The following is a 22161-nucleotide window of genomic DNA, read 5'->3' on the forward strand; positions in this document are numbered from 1 at the left end:
AAATATTTGAGGCGAGAAATACACAGCACAGTAACACCTGTCTTGGTTGGTGTTGTATCAACACTGCCAAGTTGCACCATTTGAGCTCAGTGTTTTCAGCCTACCTTTTTACAAAACAGGAAACAGTATGGCCCCTGCATCTTTTTCACAAATTTTCATACTACAGTAAAACTGTGTGATAAAATGTGTTTTTGAAAACACTTTGGAAAAGAAAAAAACATACAATGACAGAATCTTTATTTGTATTTGATGAACTCTGCCTGTTTTTGCAGTTTGACAGCGGGTGAGGGAGGGAAGATATCCCTCTCAATCCGTTTCTACTCTTTGTATCCGTGCTGATGTTGGCGCGTGTTTGATAATACGGAAGTACAACATGCGGCTCGAGGAACAGCGTTGTTGCCGGCGGATTTGAGCTGCGAGAAGAGCCTAGCGATCTGTATGCTGGTAAAATAGAGGAAGCTTTACCACGGTTCGTGTTGACATGTAGTACCCATGTTGCTGCACTACGAAGATGGTTGAAAATCGTGGAAAGGTGCTTTACGAGAAGGCAAGCAAAAAACAGCATCTGAGAACAAGGTAACTTTACATTAGCATGCTAGCTTACAAATCGCACTGCAGATGGTTGGTATTGGAAAAAGCTTTCACGAATGTACATTAAAGTGATTATGGCGACTGGCTTTTTAATTTTATATGGCACATTTCATTACACGTAAAGTCAAAGTCCTTTACACTGAAAGACATCAGATAAAGGCAAATATGAAAACATTAGTAGGCTAGCATAAACATATGAGCAGTAGTTATCAAATCAACATAATAACAGAGGACACAGATAGACCAAAATACAATGACATTTTTAGTACTTAAGTTCTTGTTGTTTTAAATAAACTTTATTTAACACATTGCAATACACATATCACTTATTTTGGCAGCAACAATAATCATAGTGCAAAATTCAAGTGAACATGCCAGGGAGTTTAGGTTGAACAAATGAATAAAAGGAAGATTTTAGTGACATCTATAATAGTACAGGCTATTTAAGAATTACAAGACAAATATACACAGTACACAACTCACATGGAAACAAGTGTGCCGAAATGTGAAGTCCAGGGATAATTTCAAGAGATCGGCTCCTTCAGTTTAGGTCACATTTCAACTACATATCTTACAGCTGATACATGCCAGTACATTTTTATCATCATTTCAATGGTGCATGATTTAGAAGTGTTTATGTCTGGAAAAAACTGTGAATAGGGGCCTTACACTTACACTTATGTATGTAAAATTTGGCAAGATCTACAATCAGTGCCTTTTCCTCAAATGTCCTGTCATAGGCAAGGAAATGCGAATATTACATGCTCATAAAATAATGTAAAGTCAATAATAAATTTGGAAACATCTTTCCACAATTTTCTTAGAGCTTGTTTTTACCATCTTGGAAATTTTTACATAGCAGCTCCAAAATGCAAATAACTGAAGCAAACTGTTTTTTTTCTACATATTATAATAACTATTGCACATCTTGATTATGTATCAGAAATATTTTCCCAAAGTCACCTTTTTTTTCTATTCTTCTACTCGTTTTTTAAGAGGGAGTAACTGACACAGTGGTTTGGTGATCGTTCCAATCACTGTCTCTCTCTTCAGTGCTCCAGCTGCAGGTTTATCCACCACTTTTAACCTGAGCTGCAGTTCCTGTAGTTCCTCGCTACTGAGCTCTGTAAAGAAAAAATCTTCATTAAACACAGGGCTGCGGCAGTTCCTGATGGTGGCACTCTCCTGTTGCTGCAGCTTTCCCGGGGTCAGACACAGATTTACTGCACAGTTTAGGGTTCGTCTGTCAGTTTCATCCCATAGGCCCTCCACAGACACCACGCGGACTCTGACGGTTGAAAGGGATGAGAACGTGTTGGTCGTGAATGTGTTGTGCTCAAGGTAGAGGCGCACTTTACCACGGCCCTGCAGAGGGAGAACGTATTCATGCTGGAGTTTCTCCCGGCACTGTAGATCATCCAGGGGGAGGAGGGCAGATGAGGCCAAGGCCAGTGAGCTTCCTTCTAAGCTTGGAGGGCTACTGGGCGAGGTTGTTAAATTTAAAATCACCCTCTTCCACCTGCCTTTGTCCACCCTCCTGTCACTTAATGAAGGACACGATGTTGCTCCTTTAAGACAGCCATTGCGTGGTGGAAAGTAGAGGGAGGATTTAGCATTAAACGGCGAAGTGAGGGGAGAGGAGTCACTGGAGGAGGGTGTTTCACTTCCAGTGCTTCCTGTCTCTGAAAGGCTCTTGGATGACAACAGAGGGAGAAACCTTGAAGTTTTCTTGGGCAGTTTTGTTGCCTTCGCAAGCCTCGGTGCTGTAGTGGGAAGGCTTCGATCGAATGTGTAAACAGGGCACTTTGAGTGGAACAAAGACTCCTTCCTTCGAGTGTTAGGGCTCTCATATATCCCAGCCAGGCCGTACCCCTCTGCAGAGAATGGCAAAGGTTTCCTTGCAGCCAATGACACTTTTCCATTCTTTGTTTTTACATGTGTAGTGTTTGGAGAAATGTTGCTCTTGGTTATCTGACAGTGCAGGTAAGGTATTGTTGTCTCAGCTTCCAGCAGCGGGCTTCTCTTGCAGAGCCTGGGCGGCAGGCAGAACTCGGGGATCCTATCTGGGGTGAGGATATTGTTGTGCAGCTTGTTAGAGAGACTGGTCTTAGAAGACAGAAGGATGTCCTCCTCACTCTTCCCCATGTATTGACTCAGCTCTAGAGGAATGCTCTCCATGCTCTCCCTGATCTTCTCAAACACCCACATTGTAATTTTCTGATGATTCAATATGATATAAAGCCCAAACTTTTTTCCTTTGACACCAAAAAAAAAAAATACAATTTGGTTAATCAAACAAACAATCCACAAAATAGAACACACTTCTCAAAAAAGTAGTAGTTAAAGTTTATTCCAAATGAAATAACCAATATTTTCCTCTCACCTCTTGAGGTCCAGATGTGTCCACCTCTGAAGAAAGATCTGTATGAGTGTGACAGATGTGCCAGTGACAGATTTTAAAGGTGAGTGCGAGACTCTGCATCACTGGTCTGCCGCCCCCGCCTGCGTCAGAGAGCAGGCTGCACATGCACATACACGCCACAACACACAGTGTATCGAGTCGCTCACTGTCTATTGGAGACTGGGTGGGTGGAAGTCAGAATTTGGTGCATCCATGTGCATTTAGTTGTGCTACAAGGATGTGATGTCAGCTTTTCAGCTGATAAAATTTACATCAGCACTAAATTGTGCCTGTTGTTCTGTAAAAATGAAGTAAGGCAAAGACACAAAGCATTATGTGATGCTTGTGATGCTCTAAATTCCACTCTAAAGGAATACTTGACCCACAAAATTATTCAAGTCAATTCAATTTTATTTCCATGGCACATTATCGCAAATTGCAATTTGCCTCTGAAGGCTTTACAGTGTGTATATATATATATATATGGCAATAACAGTCATATGTGTCTAATAATAGTGGAGGTATGACTAGCCTAGCGCTGGCCGAGATGCACTACTTATTTTTGCATGAAACTGTTTATCCTTTATTATTTTTTGGTTCTTAATTTACTCAAGAGGCGAGTGGGAAAAACAAAGTTTTCTTCACCAATTCAGCATAACATGAGATGAGTAATAGATGATCATGTGTGGGTTATGTATTCCCTTAACATCTAGCAGATAATGTTCAAGTATAATTTAATGTATAAAAATGTTGCTCATATTCTGTGACAGTAATGTTGTAATTCAGAAAAACAGGGCAAATATTTTTCCTATGAAGACTTTTCTCAGAATTCAGAGATTATTATGTGACACTACATCAAATACATTTTCATATATGGGTTCAAATATTTATGATAGAGGCTTTAATTTTCACAGTATACCATTATTAGATTGTGTATGACCCTGCACTCTTATCTGCTCATTAAATTCAGTTTGAAACACATAACACCTTGAAGTGCGTGTTGTGGTCATGATGATGTAAGTAATATCTGCTTTTGAGAGAGCTGACCTCTCGTTCAAAAGCAATTCAAAGACAGGAATGTCCACCTACAGAGAGCACCCACCACCTCAAAGACCCACTAACCTTTAAACAGCTGGCAGTCCAGACACATAACTGACTATGTGTTCAAGGCAACACGTCACTTTTTGAAAATGTAACATTTACGGTCACGTAAGCTAGGGAACGTTTTTTGCTTTTTGAATTATCCCTTCAAAAATAAAAAGATAAGATAAAATATAATCTTATAGCAATGAGACAAATACCTTTATAGTTAGTTTAATAAATGTCTTTTTTATCATTTAAAACATGACAGATATACTTGTAAGTGAAGACATGGCTCCTCTATGCTCAGCTAAAGTAAAGGTGACCTCAAGTGTTTTTAGTTGCGGTCATTGAATTTCTGTCAGAATTGTAGGCTTACGTCATATGCAGCAAATATTCGTTTGACTGCCTTTATTGATTTTAATACACTCAGTAAGCTCGGCATATGAATCACTGAGCATGAAGGGTATTCCGTATCTGCAGGATGAATTCATCCTCCTCTGTCATCAATCTCAGACATTTCCAGGGTGCAAATGATCTTGTTTCTTTGTCGTTTTATTGGCACTGATGGAACCCATCGGATTCCACACATTAAAACCATTTTTTTTACATTTAAAAACACATATATGCTCAGTTTCCTCTGCCATAGTATGATTTTCTTCTCCTCATTTAATCTCCAAATTTTTAATCCAATCCATTTCAAATCCAGTTTTGAAAATGTTTTTTTTAATGATTAGCACCACGTCCATTTTATCTGGTCTAGATTATATTCATTTTCTGGACACTTCATGCCCCTCTGGAAATGTTTCAGATAATCCAGTGACATTTCTATCCAAGAACACCTGCCATCTTGGTCTGATTTTTCTGGACCTCATCGTGTGAAGAAATGACAATTCTCATTATCAAACACTGGATTCTTGTTATCTGTACAAAGAGGAAGATGCCGAGCTGGATGGCCCTGTGAGCAACTGAGTTCTTTTACCACAAGAGGGCATACATGGATTAGATTTACAGTTGGGCAACATTAAACCACTGCTTGTCTTGGTTAAGACATCAGTGGGACATAGTGAATATGTTTGTATACATTATTAACATTATAAAATCTATAAAACGACTGCAAAAGATGTGGAAATATGGGGTTAGTCGAATTTGTGAAAAGCACATACACACAAAAACACACCATCAGGCCACCTGTCTCTTGCTTCATTAAAATGATCCTCTCTGTTCTAATTAAACAGTAAGTGAGAAACAACATCTCTACCCGTGTGCCAGCCTGTTTGCACGCAGTGTGTGTGTGCGTGCGCCGGTATATGTGTGTGTGCGTGTAACAGAAAATGAAGATGATGAATACGTTTGGGAGGAGTCAGGGGCCTCGGAAGCACCCAAGAGTCAGGAGGCTTTTTGTGATAGTGAAGATAGACTTTATTACACCAATAAAAACCCAGAGTGCTCTCTGTAATAGAGAGATAAATGATCGGGAGTCAGAGGAGGACCTTTGCCTTTAACCGCTATCAAAGTTGCAATTAATGCTAACGAGAGAACAGTACATTGTTGCCAAATGCTCCGTTGCTGTCAAGTGCATAAGTGTTCAAACCTTTTTGTTCAGTAGCGCTACATTTTTAGGATAATAATTCATTATTTTTTATTTTGTCGGTTTCATTTTGTTAATCCATTCTGTGGAACAGGATGTTAACTAATCAACCGAAATGCTTATAAAGACTTTTTTAGGATTCAAACAGAGAACCTTAGAACAGTGCTTTCAGTGCCAATATGCCAGTCAAATATCAGCTGAAGTAAATCTGTGTGAAGTGCTCTGTTGCTTTAATCCCCGCAAACAAAGAGCTGCACACTAAATAATTCCTCTCCTTTATGCTACTTACTAACTTGTGGAAAAGCTAGGCCTTATGCATACACTTCCTAATATCCTCAATGTAGGGAGCAGACCACAGGGAAGCAACACTTTCTGGTGATCATCTGAGGGTTAAACCAAAAAGGTCCTAAAGCGAAGCAGTCACTTCACTGATTTTGTATGCAATATAATTGATGTACATGTTGTAACTTCATCCCACTAACCACCTGCCCAGAGCTAACGGTGACCTTTTCGCCTTCCCTCATCATAAAGACAGCACAATGGAAACTTTTACTCTGTTTTCATGGGAGTTGACTCTTTCAAAGTCGCTCAGTAAGAGGAATTACTCTTACTGTAAGTGTTCGTGCAGTGTAGTGACTGGGACCTGATGATCAAAGATCAGTCAAGGAGGTCTTTGTTGATTCTCTGTGGTTAGTCTTTGTGTAAAGCTCCAATTTCAAGTGATAAATCAGTTGAATGCTTGCTGCAAAACTGTCAGTTTGCCATTAGAAACTCTAAAACTAATGTTTTATTCTATACTCTTTATGCAAGTTGATGGGCAAAACTTACACCCATATTGTGAAACGATAAAATAATCCAGCATCATGTAAAATAAGCTGAAAATCATTTCAATTCAATAAAAAAAAGAGGTTTAGCCCAAGAGACAATTCCTTGGGCTGGCATAGTAAAAGAAACATATAACATGAGGACAAGACATGAATGACACAAGACAATACAGTCCGCAGCAGTGACGAAACCAACAGCAGATGGTCAAATGTCCAACAGTAGAAAAATTAGAATGCATTCAGTAGTGTAATGTCTTTAAAAGAAATTAGGAAACATTAGAAATAAGTATGATTACAAGAATAAAAATTGACAAGAAAAGACAAGAATTAGCACACGAAACAAAACTGGAAAAACAAAAAATCAACTTTAAAACACATACTAAAAGAATAAATGTGCATTTGCCTCCTTAAATAAAATATTTATTACCCACTGAAATGTAGAAGATGGACAAGAAGATAACACTGAACAAAATAGAGGGTAAAAAATATTATATTATAGATTACAGTAAATTTGAGACTTGTATTGTAATGTTAACTAACTAACTAACTAACTAACTAACTAACATTAAGTCAAATTTAAACGTTATATGTAACTGTTTTATATATAGGTATATGTATTTTAATAGATCGAGAGAGAAGAAAGAACTGGAACTTGACCACCAATTTATAGCTTTTTCTTGTGCAGACTAATGTTTCAATGCCACTGTGTCTTTATCAGAGACAGTCAAAGTCTCTTTGGCTGTCTTTGAGACACACCTGATGCACACTTTGAAGGCAATAAGTACTATAGAAAGTGAATTTTTAAATCCTTATATTACGCATAGGTTTACAAAAATGTGACTGAACAATCAACCATTTTAAGAGTCTGATTTGAGCAGTCTGATACGAGAAAATGTCTGATATGTATTTCAAGTTGAGGGAGAACAATTATACGCATATCATGTAGGTGAAAAGCTACACTGATTAAAAAAGTAACACCAGCACACCTACTCCATTCCATTGGATCTTTGTCAGGTCAAAATGATGTGCAGGCGTTACTTTTCTCCTCAGTAATTATATATTACACACATTTCCACACTGTGCCTTCATGTAGCCAAACAAGTCCTGCCTACAATAGACCCAAGGCAGTTTTACTAAGCCAAACCTTTGTTATAAGGTTTTCTCTGTAACACTGCCAATTATGATGTTTTGACATTGTGAGATGAGATTAAAAATTCAAACTACAAACTCTGAGCAGAGGAAAAGCTGATGACACACTTTGTTAATTTCCTTTTCACTTTAATCTCTATTATTGAGGAGTCACATGAGCCTATATGGCCACTCATTCTCTTTCAAAGCACTTAACCTCATAAAATTGCTGAAGTTTTTTGGCTAGAGAACTTCTTTGTCTGAACTATTAAGGGAAAGTGTTCAAGTTGGAGAGGAGAAACAGTGGGAAGGAGGCCAGAATGGCTGAACCACTGAACTTATTTGAATTGATAATAAAATGTAATAATGGCTAATAAGGTGTAATAATTTGGGCCAATAAAGATAGGTGGCAGATTAAAGATGATATGAGCTGCATCGGAGGACCTCACTCGGAGGACGGCGCAGAGACAATGCACTTGAGCGGGTGCTGGGCAGATAAAGTTTGACCCTGGATCAGTGAATCATTGTCTAATTATTAAGGAGGAGGAGGGAGACGGAGGGAGGGACGAGAAGGAAAGGATGAAACGATGAAACAAAGTAGGGGGAAAAGGGAAAATTGTTTTTGAGAAGAAGGGGACAGAGTGGAACAAAAGAGAAAAAAATGGTGAAAAAGAATAAGTGATGCATTTTAAGACAAAACACAGCAGAGAGAAAATAGAAGAAGAGTGCCAAAGGGGGGAAAGAAGTGTAATCAGAGAAAGACAAAGGGTTATGGAGAAAAGACAGAGAAGAAGAGTTATAGTAATGTGCAGTGGTCCACAGTGACCTGTCGTTAGGACTCTCTCCCCTGACAACTTCTCTCTGTCTCCAGGCCTGATGCCAATATGCTAATCCTCCTCCGATGACCTTTTCATTGGCTGGCGCTGACTCCCCTTGACACGTGCCAGATGACTCCTCATCCCACATTATAAGACCACGGCAGTGAATATGGCAAGGCGACTATTACCAAGGTAAGAGCAGATGTAGCCGTATGCCGCCTGCCTGCTCGCGCTGAATCACATGTACTGTTAAAATAAGTTATCACATGCACCACAACTGTGCTATTACAGTAAATGGACAAACACCACGTGCACTTTATAGCACATATGGTGTTTGTACATATGGTTGAAAAGTAGTAGGATAAATGTATGATATGCTGGATATCATGAGGAGCAGGTTTACCGTTGGATCGGCAATAGAAAAGCAGCGGCTGCCCCTCCCTCATTACCTCCACTGAGGTGCCCTTGAGCAAAGCGCTTAACCCCCAGCTGCTCCAGTGGAGCTGCTCAGTGGCCGGCAGATCAGAACTAGGCAGCTTCTGAGTGTGAATGTGTGATAACGGGGCTCCTGCAAAAAAATAGCATAAGGCTCAGGGAATCTTCTCTGAATAAATTCAAGTTAAAAAATATATTTTTTAAAAAAAATATTGGTATTTAATTCATATGGAAACATATGGAATATAGTGAATTCACTTAAGAAAAAAAAGTGTTGCTCTTTACAAATTAATAATAATCTCTGAATTCTGAGAAAAGTCTTCATAGGAAAAATATTTGCCCTGTTTTTCTGAATTACAACATTACTGTCACAGAATATGAGAAACATTTTCATGAGAAAAAATGGAGAAAAAAAAAACAAGGGCAGATTTTTTCCAAGAACACTTTTCTCAGAATTCAAAGATAATAATCTTTAACCCAGAAAAAAAGGGAATAATAATCCTCTTTAAGTGACTGCATTACACTTCCATAAATTGATGCCATAAACACATGAAATAGGTTTTAGAAATCCCAAAAGCATGCTTAAGAATTAATGGACTAATTAAGGAAAAATATATATGACCTGTTATAAAGAAACTTAAATAGCAAAATTACACAATTTTATCATTCATCGCCATGATTGGTTACAGCAGTACTGGTATGTGATTAGGTATTTTCTAAGAGAGTAGACTAAAGAACTACTAAAGTAAATAAAGTTAAGCATTCAGACCTTTCATCGACCAGCCATAATTTCTTGTGCGATCAAAAACAAAAAAGAAGCTCTCATCAGCTGAACAATGGCCGGGCCTCTAATATTCAGCGTGGCACACTACATGTCTTTAAATTAAATGTAGGTGTCTATTGATGTTTGAGATATTAACTGCAGACACATTAGCAAATTGATTTAACAGGGAGTGCATTTTCAAAATGCAAAGCCTTTTGAAACTTTGATAACCCATTGATATTTTGAAGACAGAATAATTAGCCTGTTAATTAGTAAATTTAATTGTCCTTGTGTAACTCTTTTGCTAATGGCTTTCTGAAATGCATGATTTAAATGTAGAGTTGATTAATCTATTAATTCTCATAATCTCTCCATAGTGTTTTATTAACTAATTGATTACATATAACCCGTGAAACAAGTCTATAAATATTGCTTTGGAACACTTCAGCCTCGAAAAATGAGATCATTGCAGCAGCAGGTGAAAGATGGAGAAATATGGGGAAAAAATGGGAACAACACATATTATTTTACCTTTTACATCACAATTTATGATATATGATATATATATAAACTTTAAAACACTGTGTAATTTAATTTATAATGGAATTTGTCTTTCTACATCAGAAAAAATAAAAGTAAAAGAGGAGATCACTCATATGTTCGGAGCTTACGTCATTACATTTTCCTGATTAAAACATAATTAGACAGCCGGTCCATAAAAATGTGAATTTACCTAATTTGGTAAATTGTTGCCCTAAAGTCTGTCAATCTGTTTCAAGGTCCTCAGGACTGCATTAGGAGGTCAACAGTCGTTCTGTAATCTGTGACAAAAAGAAACCTCTTAAGAATATTACAGTTTCATTAGTTCTGTAAGAGGGTATAATGACCTAATGCTCGTGTACAGTTGTACATCTCTCACACGCACTGTTCTTCACTGATTCTGTCTTTCCTTTTTGTCTCATTCATGTTCTCTTTCTCTATCACTCTTTACTTTCTCTCATGGTTGTGGGTAGAAAGTGAAGAAGCCTAAGTTAATTTTCAGTAGTGAGTTTTTTTTAATGCGTTCCCTTCACTGTATTCTTATTCTTCAAATAATGAAACAGTTTGATGCATTTTAACTCTTAATAATGACATCTTTATGAAGGTCAGTTGATTAGATTTCTGTTCTCTGGTGAAGTTGTTTAACAAAGTTAATACTTGCTGTGATGTAGTTTCATGCCTCCATTTATTGTTGAATTTGCTTCACTGAGCAAGGAATCCTTGTACAGCAATTATATGTTTAAAGAAATTAGACCAAATTTCAGTTATCTGATGTTGCCAATACGTTGAATAAAAGACCACGGTCTGGAACAAAGAATGATATTTAAGGTCGTTCGTGCGTGTGTGTGTGTGTGTGTGTGTGTGTGTGTGTGTGTGTGTGTGTGTGTGTGCGTGTGCGTGTGCGTGTGTGTGTGTGAATGCGTGTGCGTTCCAGTGTGCTTGAGTTAGTGCAAACGGTAGATCAGATCGATGAATTAAGCTGCTCATTATGATGGCCTGCTCTTGCTGGTCATTAAGAAAAACGCATGTAGAATTTGCCACCCTGGCCCCTATGAAGTGTGGGTAATTACCGCTAATGTATCATCGCCTATTCAAGACCGTAACGTTTCGTTTCTGAGGGCTGACGGTGAAACACCTCTGACCTAAATGTTTTATTCATCCATAAGAGTCCCATTATTCATTTTGAACTCATATTTCACATGATTAACAGTTTTTTTCCATATTAATGTCTCATACACTTTTATCAGTGCCAACAGTGTTTCATATGGTGCAATATTATATTTGTGTTCTTCAGTTGAAAATGTCATATCAGTCTATAGCCCTCCTAAACCTGTTGTTGTAATGGATGCATGAGGTCAACTTGTTAGAAAAACCAAAACCAACTTACAAAGAGAAACTAATTTTACAGGCCGGAGCACGAAGTTACTAAACTTTGTCCTCCTCAGAAGTCATTAGTGTTTTTACTGTTATTAATTAGTTTTTTTATACTGTTTACTTGGAACATCTTAAGAGACCAAACATAATTATTTTGAAACTAATTTTAAATTGTCTTCGCCTCTGACGCAGTCTTTGGGCACACTGTGTTACATTAGTGCTCAACTCACTCATCGCTACTTTGCTGTGTTAGAGTTAAGAATCTACATAACAGGCTTCATATATTTAGAGAAATCTCATCAGCAAACATCTGGTACAAAACTGGATATATTTTTCTTTTTTTTCCCTAATTAATCCACCTTATCTCATCATTAATTTAAGAAGAAATCCGTTGAGTACGCAGACAACAGTCAGTGTAATTGCATCTTTATCATTTCAACACAGAAGATTAGCAGTTTTCTGTGATTTTAATTTTGGAGTGAAACATGAGACTGAAACAACCCCCTGTACTTGTCATTTTTTTATTTACTGTGATTACTCTTCAATGTTTTACATCAGTCTGATGATGTTCAGACTCAATTCAAATTCATATCTAAAAAAAAATTTAAAAAATTATATATTTTTTTGCTTTCTTGCTTTTATTAGGACAACTGGAGAAAGACACAAAATGGGGAGACAAAGAAGCAAAGGGTCACGGATTGGAGTGAATTCCAACGACTGCTCTAAGGACTCAGCCATTCAAACATGGGGCACACACTCTACCAGGTGAGCTACAGGACACCCCACATTTACAAAACTTCTGCTGCATCCATGTTACTGATTGCTTCTATCTCAAAGTGAAAAGAAGCATGTTGTGAGCTGGGTTATTTATTTTGATTGAAGAAAGAAATGGGTTTTTTTTCCTGTAGCAATAATGAATTCTTTATATTGGTAGCTCTTTACTTGTATAGCCTGCCTATCTGTAACTTTTCAGCAGCTTATTAGTGGAGATTCAGCTGTTCAGCTGTTCAGCTTTGTCTGTAGATGCTTATCTAAAGAGTATATGTAACAGTTCACCACATATTGTCAGAATCATTCAGTTGAACTTGTATTATTCACTCAGCTGATACTGCATAGAGTGACTTGTTCAAGTTCAACTAAATTATTCTGTGATTATGAAGGTATGTTCATGTACCATCACATACTCTAGATAATCTGTCAAACATCTACAGAATGAAGTTGCCATACAAAGTGTTACCATAATATCTGATGATTACTTTTGGGTTGGATAATTTTTGTTTTAAAAAAAAAACAAAAGATTGTCCAGGATGTGCATGTCTGGTTGAGGATATTAATAACTTCCAAGTGCAGCTGTTTCCTCTAAGAGTTACATTCAATCAAATTACCCTGTAGGAACACATGGCTACCTAGTCACCAAGGTATTGTATTAATATTTACACACCACTTAAATGCACAGCCAGATTAAGATCTAACATAACAATGGAGCCTGCAACATACCCATCAAAACAAGAGCGTCTTAAACCTGTATCTCTATTTTCTCAACTTGCTCCGCAGACTTGTACTGCAAATCATTTAACATATGCTGCTAAATGCTTAGACACAACCAGCACAGTGTGAAAAATAAACTGCACATATACCTTCTATTAGCCTGTGCATAAACACATGTGCACATTAGGAGACCTCATGTGATATTATGATTCCAGAGGCATCTGACTCCGGTGTTGTGAGGACAGAGGATCATGGAGGGTAATAATGGCTGCATTATTACTCCTCTTATTGTGTCTTAATTAGTGACATTTAATTATGCACTAATGCAGTGAGGGCTATTAAAGACATTGAGGCCTGCTGATCAGGGAATTAAAGCAACACACACACACACACACACACACATGCACACACACACACCTACAGGCAGAGGCACACACTTTTCACATAGACACTTTCGTCATGCCACTGAAATTTCAGTTCCCTTTAACTAGGAATCACAGACACCCTGCCGTGAAAGTGTGTGTGGAAATGTGTGTTTGAGAGAGCGTGATAGATTTAAAGAGATAACCTCTGGAGATATAGGTGCAATAGAGAAAAACTAAACAGAGAAAAAAGAAGGATAAAATCAGAAGAGTATTAGGATGAGGTAGAAGAAGATATGAGCAATCACTGTTATATTCTGCTCGTTAGCAGTGACGCCCAAATAGGTTTGAATTCTTCACTCCCACGCCTCTCTTCCACTGGTGCATCTCAATTATTTGTTCAGAGGCTGGTGTGACAATAGTGTCGGCTTCGGGAGCCTTTGGGATGCTAAACAGGAGACAGGAGGTTGAATATAAGTCATTTTTAGTGGGCTGGACCTGGCGCTTTGTGCTGCTGGAGAGGAGAAGCTTCAAAGCTGCGTTTAAACAGAGCAAACAAAAGAGCAAAACTTGATCCGATCGCCCTGCCTGCTTTTGAAGTAGTGGAGCCCTCAGTGTCGGCTGTTCATATCAATCTTATGAAGATCATGCACACCTCGTGCATCAGCACATAAAGCCCATTCTAGATGTGATTCATGTCATGATGCTCACACTTGCATGAATGTGTGCACATAATCATGGATTATGGAAGATGATAGTATGAATTCAATTTAAATTTTCTGGGTAAAGTTTGGCTCAGGCAAAGTTTGTTTTTCACTTTTTTAAAAATGTTTTTTTTTTCCCAGATGTGTCTTTTTAATTTTGAAAACTCATGTCATGTTAAAATCATGAACTTGAGACCACTCAGCATTTACACCATCCCCATGTTAAACTGTTTGATATTAAATAGACACTTTCCATTTGATCAGTTAGAGAGGTTTTCAAGAGGACTTTATTTGGACAGAGTTCTAACAACTCATTTGTTTAATTCTGTAAAAATGGCAAAATTTCTGCATGATCACAGGTTTCACTTTTACCATCATCATACCATATACTTTTGCAGCCAAAATATAGTTTATTTAATTAGGACCCTATTCTTTTTAAATTTAAAGTTCTGTTCCTGTTGCCTTTGCAAAACTGCTAATGGTATAAAATAAAGGAAATTAACTTCGTGATCAGTTGTACATTTCAGAGATCAACTGGTGGCAACTATTTACAATGACCTGTGCTGTTAATATTTCCACTCATAAACGGTGATATGAGCACTTCTTATTACAATATTTAATGTGAAAGGGAGCGATTATTACACATGCTAAACTGCAAAATCGGATCGTAAATCAATGCACCTGAAATGGTTAGATTTTTTGCTTCACATCAACTTAATATAAGTAACGGGTTAATCCTTAATAAACGCCAAAAACTTTCTTATAAAAGAATGTCGGAGTTTAATGGAATCGATCTCATGTTTCCTGTAATTGTTGTGTGCAGCGATGATCCCGAAAAACCTGTGCACATTAAATCAAAGCGAGTATTTAAATAACTACACCACCAAAGCAGATTCGGTTTTAAGTTCTTTATGAATATTCTCAGATAAATAGTGTTTTAATACAAGCATAACATTTTCAATTCACTAAGTAAAACACAAAAAGTGCAACAGGCCTAATTATAAAAAAATGAAGGCCTAATTGTCTTGAGCCGACAGGCCTGCTATAGATTAAAATAGAATAAATAGAATAAGAGCAAAAAATAGAAACAGAGTTGTTGGTTTGCATTTGGAAAGAATTTTCGACTATTAAAAGCTTTCTTTGGGTTCAGCGCATCTGCTTGTCTGATTGTATTTATCAGTGCCACATTACAGTATGTGGTAAATGCCCTCACAATTTGTGCAAATAAATTATGATTTCAATCAACATGGGTCTAATGAAAAATTCATTACACAGCACAATGTTAACCTTAGTGTTTACTACTTTCCTGCAGCTGCACTTAACTTAAACGATGATTCTGCTGATAGTTTTTTTTATGCAATAACAATGTCCTTCTTGTTTGCGTTACTTTTCAAAAATGACCAGCAATTTACCCGGCTAGGACAGAAGGAGCGCCGGGTGTAGAGGGTTGCCTTTCCCCTCCAGCAGATCGCTTTTTTCCATCACTGAGACCGGTGAGCAGAGCTGGGCCGGGCTGGACTGTAGCCCCGTCAAACTGGGCATGGGACCCAGGGATGGGGTGGGTTTAATTGGTACGGGGACGGCCGGCAGGGTCTGCCCGTTGGCATTGTGGTACAGGCCTTTTGCTGACACGCTGAAGGGCGCGTACTCGGATGATGCGGGCACGTGCACGCCACCCATGGACTCCGACAGCATCCCGACATGCGGCCACATGGAGTTGACCACGCTGCTGAGCTGCGGGGGCACCGGGTAACCCAGGTGGTGCATGACAGAGGTGAGAGGGAGCCCGCTGGCCATCACACCCTTGTAGTCCCGTCCTATGATGTTCTCGATGGCGAATGGATGCTTAAACCCGCCGGACTGTGCGCAAGTAATGCCCCCGTAACCCTGAAAGTGAGGGAGCCGACCCACGGTGCTTGCAGGGCCAGCTGAGGGGTCGTGGTGGCCGGATGCTGTGGCCAGTTTGCTGCCGGGGTGGTGGTGGTGGTGATGGTGAAAGTAGTGCATCATCGGGGAGCTCTTGCAGGCCATGTGCTCCGCGCGCAGCACCTTAAAGCGCTTCCGTCTCCTCAGGAAGCTGCCGTTCTCAAACATGTCACCACAGTCCGGGTGCAGAGCCCAGAAGCTGCCCTTTCCGGGCTGATCAGGCCGCCGGGGGATCTTGATGAAGCAGTCGTTAAAGGAGAGGTTGTGTCGCAGAGAGTTTTGCCACCGCTGGGTATTCTCTCTATAATACGGAAACCTGTCCATGATGAACTTGTAAATGTCACTGAGAGGCAGCATCTTTTCGGATGAGTTCTGGATAGCCATCGCTGTCAGTGAGATGTAGGAATATGGGGGCTTCTGGTCGCTGTAAGAGTTCTTCCCAGGACGAGGCATGACTGGTTATCTAAAAGTTTGAATGTTTAGATAAACAACCTTTGAAGTTTTTTAAATGCTATAATTTAAGAAACCAACTTAACAGTTTTATCGGTCTCCATCTGACGGATCTGTTCCAAACTTCTGAGCCATCAAATTAGAAGCAGGTAAATTTTCGTTTTATAGCCTAAAGGCCCGCTGCTGTCAGGTGAGATCCTTCAGAAGCTCCTGCATCCCAACAAAGTTTCTTTTATAGACTTTTCTCTGTCAAATTAAGCTCTGGGCTTTGTGCGTAAAAGTCAGTCTCTGTGCGTAAAAGTTAAGAGGTCCTCCAGTGTCCTCGGCGGTTGAAGGATGTGTGAGGCCAGTTGGCTTCGCTGTCTGTGTGAGGTGTGTGTGCTCCTCTCCTCTTGTGCGATGCTTCCACTCGCTGAGCGCCGCTTTTGTAAGACCCCCGCAGGTCGCTGACTCTATTATCTGTTATCCAGACACTTAGGGGACACGTCAGGGGAGAGCAGAGGGCTGTGTGTGCGTGCGTGGGTAAGAGAGAGAGAGAGGGATGGGTAAAGAAATGAATAAAAATGAGTTGTGGGTGGTGCGTGTAAGACACGCATTTGCCTCTAATCTCCTGTTTGCCAATCAAAGAGTCCTGCGTAAAGTACACAGGGACAGAAAATAACCGGAGTGACTGATTTTAAGCACTAAACTGTGTTTAAAGTGACAACTCTCTTAGATGTCTTTCAGGAAGTTGCTAAATCTCCAACAGCTCCGTGACTGCTCCCCTGTAACTGACCATGACCTTTGACCTCTTTGGAAATAAACAGCATTTAATCAGTTAGTATGGGAGACACTGTAATGCTGTGGCGTTTGAAGGCTCAATTGCTTTGCATATAAAGATTAACGTGTCATTAACATTTCGTATTTTTTAAAATCAAGACGTCTTGTGTTAAAATAACATGACTTCAATAACAGTGACGGAGGATGTAGGTTTGAATCGCCAACTTTGCACATTTCACTAGAGGAAATAAATAGTAAAAAATGGAAATTATAAATACAACCTCTTTGTTAAATTTGCTCGACTGCACTTTTCAGACTTTGCAAACAATAAATCATGTCTTCCTTTGCGCACAATCATCAGTGCGCTCTGCTCTCAATTACAGGAGCGCGCGCGCACACACAAACGCACACAGAAAGAGAGGGAGAGGGGGCTGTTGTTGATTAATTGCTGAGAGGGGAGTCCGGCGGCTGTCTGTCTGTTCAAACACTCTCCGGTGAATCCTACAAGGATGTAAACAAACTTCATCCCCTGCTCTGAATTCTGTTCAGCGGAGAACAACAAAAGCTGCTCCTCTTCCCGTATATTTTTTCTCTCCAGCCAGGTGTCATGGCTGGGTCCTTGACGGCTCCTGTCTTCCCCGGTGCCCCGGTGGGGCCCCGAATACATTACAATAATTAAGCCTTTCGTGATTTAGCCTCCTAGGAGAGAAGTCCAACAATGTAATTAAGGGCAAGCTCTCTGTATTAGGTATGAATATTCAAAACTGTGTCAATTAATTAGCCGGTGTATCTCTCCCGTTATGTCTCAGTCCTTCAAACCCACTCAAAAGGTCAACTGTGTCGACGGAGAGCATATTTTAAAGACATCATGTAATTGCAAGGAAAATCACTTTTTTAGAGCCACTTCGCTTGAGAAAGAGTGAGCATTTATATATCCCTCGCTAAATAAAGAAAGTCGTTGCTGCTCTTGTTTTTTTTGGTTTTCTAATTGTTTTCCTGGCGCCTGAAAAATGAGTTTTGAAACTCTGAGGCCCTCAGAGGCCAACGCGGGTAAAAGCATCCTCTTTAAACGCCCGGGAAAGATCAATATTAAATCTGTTTTCACAAAGGGGGCCGTTAAATAGACACCGTGGCTGATCTGCATAACAAAATTAATTAGGTAGTCTACGGCAGTCTTCGCCTGCACCCAACTCCTGGACAAATAACTAGTTGTAAAGCACACCTTCTGGGCATACGGAACATATGCTGGAATTATCCTTAATTGACTAATTACATAAATTACTCATTAAGTTTACAGCACATCAATTATAAAAGATGTATCAATTAATTTTGCATAAATTACAAGCGGCACGCTGCACGAAGAGGGCGGCGGAGGGAATGAGGGTCGCCAGGAGGGGGTCTGCTCTAAGGTGGAGCGTTTATATGTGTGTGTGCGTGTGTTTGCGTGCGTGTGAGTGACGGTCGTCTGTTTGTTTCCTGTCTCTAATAATTATTTGTTCAGCTTAAGGGCAAAGATATTCTCTCTCTGTCTCCCATTCGCAAAGGGAAAGTGTGGGGGTAATGGCAATTATACTAATAATAATAATCTTAAAGACCTCTCTCAAAGTCATAAGGGGCTCATCGTCGCGGAGAGAGCCATTAAAATCAATTAGCGAGGCCTATTGTTTTCTATGGAAAATTAAACCAGTTTAGGACTGTGGTGCAGACGCTGTAAGCTTTACTTGTGTAATGGGAAATTATTTAGAGGCAAAATACGACAGATCTTTCCGTTTCCCCATAAAAAAGCGAGCAAGCATTATGGATCAAGGATGCAATGTGTCTGCCTGTTGCCTTCAAGAGTTATCTCAGTCTAAGGTATAACTATGTATCATTATCCATCATAATTCATCACAGTGGAAAACTTACTGCACAGCTTTCAGTCTGCTTCCCAAACTCTCTAACTTAAAACTTCCAAAACAGCAATAACAAAACTGTCAGTAAATTAAAACGAATGATTATTATACATCAGCTTTGTCCTTATTTTGCCCAAACCTAATTAATAATTTCACATTTTAAACACACCAGTGTCTGCCTGTATAAAAATAAATATTTGGATCCTTCATCTGCATAATTTTAAAGCTATATTAATTCAAAGCATATTCTTCACAGGGGTGGACAAAATAACAGTAATACCCAACAGTGCAATGAAATCCAAAACAACTTGCTATTTATACTTTTAGAGCTTCAATTTGATTGTGCCAGAGAAATGTTAACAACTCTTGTTATTTTTATATTGTAATTTGTGGTGCTGTTGTATTGGACAGTGCTGTACAGTAAAGCGTTCCTTTAAATTTGTCAAAACATGGAGAGGCTAAATAAGTTTCATACTGAGTATCTATAGATGTGCAGAGAATAATTTTATAGAATCATCACTTTTTAGTCATCATTTTGACTTTAATGGGTTCAAAATCTGAAGTTGAAAAGAGCAAAAATAAAAGATTAACCTGGCATTTTTAAGAGCACATGCAAGATCCTGACATGTTGATGATTAAAAAAAGATGTGGAGAGGAATTTTGGTATTTTCTATTATCATTTTAATTATTAGAATTACTTTTTCTTTGTATTAAGTTTTTGTAATTATTTATGCGCTTGTTGAAGAAACACACTGTTGCCTGTGCTGCTACATCTACATGCCCTGCCATTGTCAACTTAGGAGCATTTTGCAGTGTGATAAGAGTAACGGGGGAATCTGCATTCCTTTTCTTTACAGTAGTATTTTCTAAATGAAAAGACTGTAGACTGTGGTACTGATGCGGACCTTGTACAGTTCACTATAATTTACCTTCCTCCTTGAAGATGGCTGCTGTGCTGCTGTCTTTTTAACTGTCTGTGACTTAATTCAGAGGGACATCAAGCAAAGCGCTGAGGTTTTCCTCCTCCACACCTTTTTTGGCACCTTATCTATACATCTTTCATATTGCTTGTGTTCTCACTGAAAAGAGCCATAATGTATTAGAGGGATTTGTAGCCTACACTCATAACATGCTCATAGACTGACTAAGAGCACTGACCAATCACCCACCTACTTATCTGAACTTCACTGAGGTGACCTTCTTTCATATACCTCTCCCTGCCTCTCATACATTAATTCATAAGGCCCTCTTTTCTTTTGTCAGCCACAAAATCAATCCTGTAGCTGGTTTTCTTGTCTGGTTTTCTTAAAATGTGTTTAAGTATACATAGCAGTGAGGTTCGCCTCAGCTTTCACAGACTGTCAGGGTATAGGGGTATTCATTTGTTTTAAAGGTCTAGTGTGTAGGATTTAGTGGCATCTAGTGGTGATATGTTTTTCTTTTATTTTAATTTTATTTAATCCATATTTAACCGGGTAAGTCCCATTGAGATCAACTATATCTTTTTCAAGGGCATCCTGGCTGAGTCAGCGGCATAAGAAAATGTTACAGACAAATATAAACGTAATTAGAACAATGATAAAAACATACGATAATATACACTGACATGTAGAAGTATTTAAAACACCTATGCACAGTGACAAGCAGGAACTGATTCATTCACCCTTGTACTTATGAGAGCTGTAAAACCAGGCAGAGAGACCAGTTCTTATATTTCAAATCTTTTTGAAGGCTATTCCAAGTTAGGGGAGTAGAGCAGATAAAAGCTTTGTTTCCCAGCTCAGTCTGTGCACACAAAAAAGACAACAAATCTAAATCTTGTGATCACAAACTACAATCAGATCTCTGGTCAATCAAATTGCAAATGTAAGAAGAGAGTTTACACAATGAGGCTTTATAAATGTACAAATACTAATGACTGAGCCTATGAAAGGTCAAAGATGGCCAACCAGCCCTGGAACAAAAAGTACAGTGATGAGTGAGCGCTTAACAATTTGTAACAAATCTCACTGCATTATGATATACAGTATCTAACATGTGCAAGTGATGTGCAGATGAATTCATGTACAACAGATCCACGAAATACAGAACGGGTAAAAATGTAGCAGCAACCAGTCCTTTTCTGACCTCAAAGGAGAAACAGGACTGGTTCCTGAGATAAAACCCTAACTTCAACCTCAGCTTTTCAAAAAGATCATCAACCAGAGGTTTAAAAGAATGGGAGGTTGCAACCAACCGTATGCCAAGTGTGTAGGAGAGCTATTTTAGAGGTCTGTTTTGGGACTGAGGTCCTGCAGGACTGAACACAAATCTCATGGTAGCGGATGGTTTTAGTTATGCTGCAGGGAGCAGGCAGTTAAAAAATAAATTGTGTGTCCCACAATTGTTGGAATACAAGTAGTCTGTCTCTTTACTGGCCCTATTTGTGTGCTACCAGAAGTCAGCTATTGAAAATGCTCTGCCCAATTGGGGGTCCCTGCACGTAAGAATCATACAGGAAAAAATATAATGACATCAGTTAATATTCAGTATGTTACAGGATGTGTGGTTTTTGTTTCAGAGACACTAATCTTTGTAGCCCTGTGTATATATATACACACACTCTCTCTCACACACACACACGCACACATATATAAATATACATATATATAGTAATAATAATAAAAAATAAGCTTTATTCATATAGCACTTTTCTTAACAAGGTTTACAAGTGCTTTTAAGAAAAGTAGCAAATAAAACCAAGGCAACAATAATGCATTTTTAAAAAATGCAAACAATGCAGTGATTACGTATAAACACTAGGGAATAAAGTAAAGTTTGAAAAGTTCAGTAGTTTACAATGGCTGCTAAAGGATAATGAAAACCTAGCAGCATTAACTATTCATAAATGCTTTCCCATAAAAAGGTATTTCAAATATGCTAATGATATAGCATGTCTGATGTCACTTAGTACAATTCACACTATCACTCAAAAAAATCATCTATGTATATATGATTATTATTATTACATATTTTTTATTTTGAAGATTGTGACT

General features: G+C 38.7%; 2 protein-coding genes and 1 long non-coding RNA gene across 3 annotated transcripts; 1 reads left to right on the forward strand and 2 right to left on the reverse strand.

The window, feature by feature from the left end:
- Positions 1–817: 817 nt before the first annotated feature.
- On the reverse strand, positions 818–3021 carry LOC121944137 (C2 calcium-dependent domain-containing protein 4C). Its single transcript, XM_042487825.2, has 2 exons — positions 2975–3021; positions 818–2846 (listed from the first exon to the last, which is right to left on the reverse strand). Exon 2 carries the CDS (start codon positions 2797–2799, stop codon positions 1564–1566), a length of 1236 nt encoding a protein of 411 aa, XP_042343759.2. The 5' UTR covers positions 2800–2846; positions 2975–3021; the 3' UTR covers positions 818–1563.
- Positions 2981–12329, forward strand: LOC148189762 (uncharacterized). Its single transcript, XR_015776320.1, has 3 exons — positions 2981–3053; positions 8487–8625; positions 12191–12329. It is a non-coding gene; the product is annotated as an uncharacterized LOC148189762 (long non-coding RNA).
- A 3186-nt stretch (positions 12330–15515) lies between these two features.
- foxb2 (forkhead box B2) lies at positions 15516–16768 on the reverse strand. Its single transcript, XM_042487463.2, has one exon. The coding sequence runs from the start codon at positions 16476–16478 to the stop codon at positions 15516–15518; it is 963 nt and encodes a 320-aa protein (XP_042343397.1). The 5' UTR covers positions 16479–16768.
- Positions 16769–22161: the final 5393 nt, after the last annotated feature.

This window comes from Plectropomus leopardus, chromosome 4 (assembly GCF_026936395.1).
Source record: "Plectropomus leopardus strain MGB_pleo_1.0 chromosome 4, ASM2693639v1, whole genome shotgun sequence".
NCBI lineage: Eukaryota > Metazoa > Chordata > Actinopteri > Perciformes > Serranidae > Plectropomus > Plectropomus leopardus.